The sequence below is a fragment of the Urtica dioica genome, chromosome 7 (genome assembly GCF_054948205.1).
Source record: "Urtica dioica subsp. dioica isolate 48M chromosome 7, U.dioica_male_clone48M_v1_H2, whole genome shotgun sequence".
NCBI lineage: Eukaryota > Viridiplantae > Streptophyta > Magnoliopsida > Rosales > Urticaceae > Urtica > Urtica dioica.
Window position 1 is genome coordinate 10325865 of NC_142762.1, and position 6272 is coordinate 10332136.

Here is a 6272-nt window from a genome sequence, read left to right on the forward strand (position 1 = left end):
AAATTGATGACACCATTGCCATGCTTGCCAAGAATTATAGCAGGGTTATGAAGACGTTCAATCAGATGATCGGGAAGAATGCTCCTCAAGATGTCAAAGACAACTTTTAGCAAAAATTCCAGAAGAGTGGGAACTTTCACACAAATGGCAAAGGTCGAGATCGCTCTCAAAACATTACTGGAAAAGGGAAAAGTATTTAGTGTCATGAATGTGAATGGTATGGACAGATCCAGAAAGAATACCTGAACTTCCTAAAAAAATAAAAGAGGGGTTACAATGTCACTCTTTCTGATGAAGAAGAAGACGAAGAAGAAGAGAGCGATTCTGATCAGATAAGCAGTTTTGTTGCCTTCACTGCTACTATTCCTATTCATATTACTGAAACTCATACTAATGCTGATAGTTCATCAAAGATTAATGATGTTTCTATTGATGAGGATGAACTGTCTGATGATGCTCTTAATGATGCTTATAGTGTCTTGCATACTAAATGGCTTGACGAGTCTCATGTTCTGGACAAACAAAATGATCTTATCCTGGAAACCGTTGTTGAACTAAAGCGCGAAGTAAGCCGTCTAAATGGAAAACTTGACTAGATGACTAAATCGGTCAGAATGCTGAACTCCAACACCGACAGCCTTGAAAAAATTCTTACTACTGGAAAGTCTGAGAAGAATATGAAAGGGCGTGGGTATACTCATGGTGCATCCAATTCTCAGACCACTTTCGTTCCTTAGACTTCTTCTTCCCAGATTCCTTGCAATATGTCTCAAACATCTATCCGTGACAAGTTCCAGAATCAGCCTCAACGACAATTCAATAGACCAACTAGGTCTCATGTCCACAGACCTCGTTGGGTCTGCCATCATTGTGGGCGTAGGGGTCACATTCGCCCATTCTGTTATCGTCAATATGGGAAGAATCTTCATCGGCATCAATCCTCCCACAGGCAACCTCGTCCACGGCACAGCCCCCCACCTCGAATGGAGTGGAGAGTAAAAAAATGCAACCCATCGCGCCAACATTGTGTATACGTCCCTTCGTGCCTCCACTGGTAATGATTGGTATTTTGACAGTGGTTGTTCTCGTCACATGACATGTGTTAAGGATTTCTTATCCAACATAAAACCTTACTCTAATTGCCATGTCACTTTTGGTGATGGAGACAAGGCCATGATTACTGGTAAAGGTCACCTTAACTATCCTGGATTATCTTGTTTAATTGAGGCGGTGTTGGTTGAAGGTCTCACTGCTAATCTCATTAGTATTAGCCAACTCTGTGATTTGAGCTTTTGTGTTAACTTTACTCGTGATGAGTGTGTTGTGATAAACAAGGAACAAGATGAGCTTATGAAAGGATTACTGCTACACGTGGTCTCCTGTCAAAGATTCCCAGCTCACCAAATGTCTTCTCTCTAAAGGTGATGAAGCAAAGCTATGGCACCAAAAACTCGGACATCTAAACCTCAGAAGCATGCACAAGATTGTCTCTTAAAAGGCTATTGTCGAGCTTCATGATCTTAAGATTGTTGAAGGAAAAATCTGTGGTGATTTTGAAGTAGGAAAGCAGGTCAAGAAGTCTCACAAGATGGTGCAACATCTTACTACCTCTCGTGTTCTTGAACTTCTACACATGGATCTGATGGGGCCAATGCAGATTGAGAGCCTTGGTGGAAAGAAATATGTATTTGTGTGCATCGATGACTTCTCCATGTACACATGGGTTGATTTTATTCATGAGAAATATGACACTTTTGCTGTTTTCAAAGCTCTATGCAAGAAAGTACAAAGGGAAAAGGGAGAAAGCACTAGCAAAGTGATCAGAATCCGAAGTGATCATGGGAGACAATTTGCAAATATGAGCGTTGCTAACTTTTGTACTGCAGAAGAAATTTCCCATGAATTTTATGCCCCCATTACCCCACAGCAAAATGGGATTGTTGAAAGGAAAAATCGCACTCTTCAGAAAATGACTAGAGTTATGATGCTTGCAAAGACATTCCTCTACATTTCTAGGCTGAAGCTCTTAACACTGTATGTCACATTCACAACCGAGTTACCATTTGTCATGGCACTACTGCCTCTCATTATGAGATATGGAGGGGGAGAAAGCAAAATGTTAAGTACTTCCATGTCTTTTGATTGGTGTATTATATTTTGGCTGATCGAGATCCTCGTGGGAAGTTTGATCCTAAGAGTGATGAAGGTATCTTTCTCGGTTACTCTATAAATAGTCAGGCTTATCGTGTCTTTAATAAACGCAAAAATCCATGAGGGAATCTATAAATATGGTTGTTAATGACTCCTCTGATGTTTCTAAAAGTATTGATGTTGAGGATGAAGTTTTGCATAGTAGCATAGATGTCAGGACAGATGAAGCTTTGCCCAGCAACACAAATGTCAGGACAGATGTTGATGGCAAGTCCAACGACATTGTGTCTGAAGATGAGACTTCCCCTGTGGAGCAAACTCCTGACAAAGACATAGAATCCCTACCTGAAAGACAGGCTCCGTCCAGGAGAGTTCAAAAAAATCATCCTGTCAAGGAGGTTATTAGTGAGGTTGAAGATAGGATAGGCACTCGCACAAAAAATCTAGTCAACTACAGAGAAATTATTGGTAATCTCTGTTTTGTCTCTAAAATTGAACCTAAGAATGTCACTGAAGCAATTGATGACGAATACTGGATTACTGCTATGCAAGACGAACTTGTGCAATTTGAAAGAAATGAAGTTTGGGAGTTGGTACCTAAACTGGAAAATGTAAATGTCATTGGAACTAAGTGGATTTTTAAGAATAAATCTGATGAACATGGTAATATAACTTGGAACAAGGCTAGGCTTGTGGCGCAGGGTTATACTGAGGTGAGAGATGTGGATTTTGATAAAATGTTTGCCCATGTTGCTCGCCTTGAAGCCATCAGATTACTGCTTGGTATTTCTTCTCATCTTCACTTCAAACTCTTTCAGATGGATGCCAAAGGTGCCTTTCTAAATGGGTACCTGAATGAGGAAGTGTATGTTGCACAACCAAAGGGGTTTGTTGATCCTAACTTCGCTCAACATGTGTACAAGCTTCGAAAGGCTCTCCATGGGCTAAAGCAGGCACCTCGCGCCTGGTATGAAAGACTAACTCAGTTTCTTGTGTAGAATGGATACATCTGTGGTGGAGTAGATAAAACTCTGTTCATAAAGAAAGAAGAAGGAAATCTCATGATTGCACAAATCTATGTTGATAATATTGTCTTTGGCAGAATGTCGGACAAGATGACGGACCTTTTTGTGCAACAAATGCAATCTGAGTTCGAAATGAGCATGGTTGGAGAGCTCAATTTCTTTTTTGGGTTTTCAGATCAGATAGATGGATGATGGTATATTTATCTCTCAAAGTAAGTGTGCTAAGAACATTGTGAAGAATTTTTGGTTTGGAAAAACCGTTTCACAAACGAACTCCTGCTGCCACTCACTTCAAACTCACAAAGGATGATCTTGGTGAATTATATGATCAAAGTCTGTACATAAGTATTATTGGAAGTCTTCTATACCTCACTGCCAGTCACCTTGACATGGCTTACTTAGTTGGGGTGAGTGCTCGATATCAAGCCAATCCCGAAGTTAGCCATCTTTCTCAAGCTAAGCGCATTGTGAGGTACATTTCAGGAACTGCTGATTTTGGGCTTTTATATACCTTCGACACTTCCTCCACTCTTGTGGGGTACTTGATGCTAACTGGGCAGCAAGCGTTGTTGATAGAAGAAAAGCATATGATGGATGTTTCTATCTTGGAAACAATCTTATTTCCTAGTTCAGCAAGAAGCAGAACTGCATATCCCTATCCATTACTGAGTCAGAATATATTGCAGCTGGAAGGAGCTGTACGCAATTGATGTGGATGAAACAGATGCATGCTGAGTATGGTGTCAGACAAGATGTCATGACTTTGCTCTCCGACAACATCAGCTCCATCAATATTTCTAAAAATCGTGTCCAACACAGGACAAAGCACATTGAAATCAGACACCACTTTATCCGTGATCTTGTGGAGAATAAGAAGATTAAACTCGAATACATCCACACAGAAAGACGACTCGCTGATATCTTTACCAACGCATTAGATGCAAATCGTTTTGAGAGTCTCCGATCCTCTCTTGGTTTGTGTGTTATTGATCAATAGTAATTACAACACTATTGTCAGTTGTTTTCCCATGAATCATATCTTCATTATGGTAATCTTCTTCCTCTGAAACATGTCTTTATGTGCTACAAAAGTTCTCTTTCATGGGCCCATGTTTCTGGTTGGCCCATTGTCATGTTTACATGGTTATACGACCATTATGTTCTCATTTTGACTGGGAATGGACTACGGCCACTTGGTTGTACGACGTCGTTGTGCTCTTCATCAGCTCCCAAAGCATGCAAGAGACAATTTGTTTTTCAAGAAAGTTTGGGAAGTTACTACTCTTTTTGAAAATTCGCTGCAACTCTGATTTCCTGTTTTCTCGCCTTTCTCTCACACAATTTCTTTGATTGGTGTAACCACCTCTCTTCATGGTTATTTTGTGGTAGTTATCTTGGTACTTTCATCACAATAGTGGGAACAAGGTGTGGAAGAAGCACCAGAGTCTCTTCAAAGAAAGAAAAGACGAAGATGAAGACGAAGGATGTCATGAAGAAATGGCCTGTGCCGGAGAGCAACAAGCATGGTGTCCGGGTTCGTGGAATGCGACCTAGTAATCGCGCTGATGGTAAGTCCGGAGGTGTTATTGCTGGGTTGTCATTTCTGCCTACAAACCCTTCCCTTGCCGCCGCCTGAAAAGCTATGCTCGAGAAATCTGCTCACATCATCGTCGACATCACTGGAGATGTTAGCTCGAGCAATTCCTCATAAGAAAGGGCTGATGATCCTATTGTTGTCATTGAAGAAGATCTCATAGATGTCTCTCCCCTCGAAAGCCCGCATGTCTAGATTCAAGGTAACCTTGTTCCTCTCACACGCCCTAATCTTGTAGAGGAGAACCTAAAAGATAGTGAGAATCTGGAAACACTTCTTGTGAATCATGAACCCCCGCATGTGGATGTGATCGGTGGAATTTTAGGCTTGGGTCAACATGTCGAAAGTGTTGTTCAAACATCTTTTGCCCCTGTCTCTGGATGGGATGTTGAGAAAAAGAAAGGTGTTTGTGAGGTTGTTCTTGCCTCCTTAGAAAAAGTTGCTCAGGATGATGATGTGTGTATTGCTACTCCTCTGTCTGAAAAGAAAAAGAGAAAGAGGAAGATTTCAGAGGCCAACAAGCCTAAGGATGTTGCTGTCTGGCCCAAAAAGAAGAAGAAGGCCAAGGTCGGTCTCAATAAGAAATTGATGAAGAAACCAGTTGTGGAAGAAGTGGTCAACGACTCTACTGATATTGAAGAAGAGATTCCTTCGTTACCTCGCTCTCTCTTGAGAACAGAAGGTCTTTGGGAGGACAGAAGCTCCCAAAGCATGTCCCGGTTGCAGTCATGGACAATGTCTCTTTTCACAAGGAAGATGGGGTTCTTAAGTCGCGGTTTGTGTATCATCGCGCGATCTTTCCCGAGAAAGAGTTGTCTAACGAAGCTCTAAAGATTGGATTCATCATGAAACTCATGCATGATGCTAAGATGATCAAGACGGTCACTGACATAGGGGTATATTACCCCACTCTGGTGAGGGAATTCATAGTCAATCTCTCATCGTCCTTTGATGCTCCTGATGATGCTGAATTCAGAAAAGCGTATGTTAGAGGCCGTTGTTTTGAAATTTCTCCTGATGTTATTAACGACTTTCTTAGTCGGGGAAAAATCATAATTGTAGACCAGGTCCCTTCCTTGGATATCATTGCTAAAGAAATTATTGGTGATGAGACCAAAGTCTGGCCTTCCCAGGGTACATTGTCGTCTTTCGATCTCTCTGCAAAGTACTTTGTACTCTATTGCATGGGCATTGCTAATTGGGCTCCCTCTTTGCATGGTTCTAGCATCAAGGCAAAGTTGGCCTATTTGATCTACCGAATAGGTACTCGCTCTTCTTTTGATTTTGGAGAATTTGTTTTTGATCACTTGGCAAAGCATGCAAAGTCATATATGATGTGAAGCTTCCCATCGGTTTTCCCTCTATCATCACTGGCATTTTTCTCAAGGAAAACCAGAATATTCTGGGAAGTACAAACGTAGCAAGGAAAAAGCCTAGCGTCATGCCTTCTATCGCGACATCTTTTGTCACATGCAGCACACTGAAGATAGGTCCTCTCTCAG

The 6272-nt window shown here is 41.3% G+C and overlaps 1 protein-coding gene across 1 annotated transcript; it reads left to right on the top strand.

The window, feature by feature from the left end:
* Positions 1-1092: 1092 nt before the first annotated feature.
* On the top strand, positions 1093-3886 carry LOC149390215 (uncharacterized). Its single transcript, XM_089619712.1, has 6 exons — positions 1093-1243; positions 1563-2034; positions 2324-2744; positions 2835-3016; positions 3254-3343; positions 3415-3886. The coding sequence occupies exons 1-6, from the start codon at positions 1093-1095 to the stop codon at positions 3884-3886; spliced, it is 1788 nt and encodes a 595-aa protein (XP_089475838.1).
* The last annotated feature ends 2386 nt before the right edge of the window (positions 3887-6272 follow it).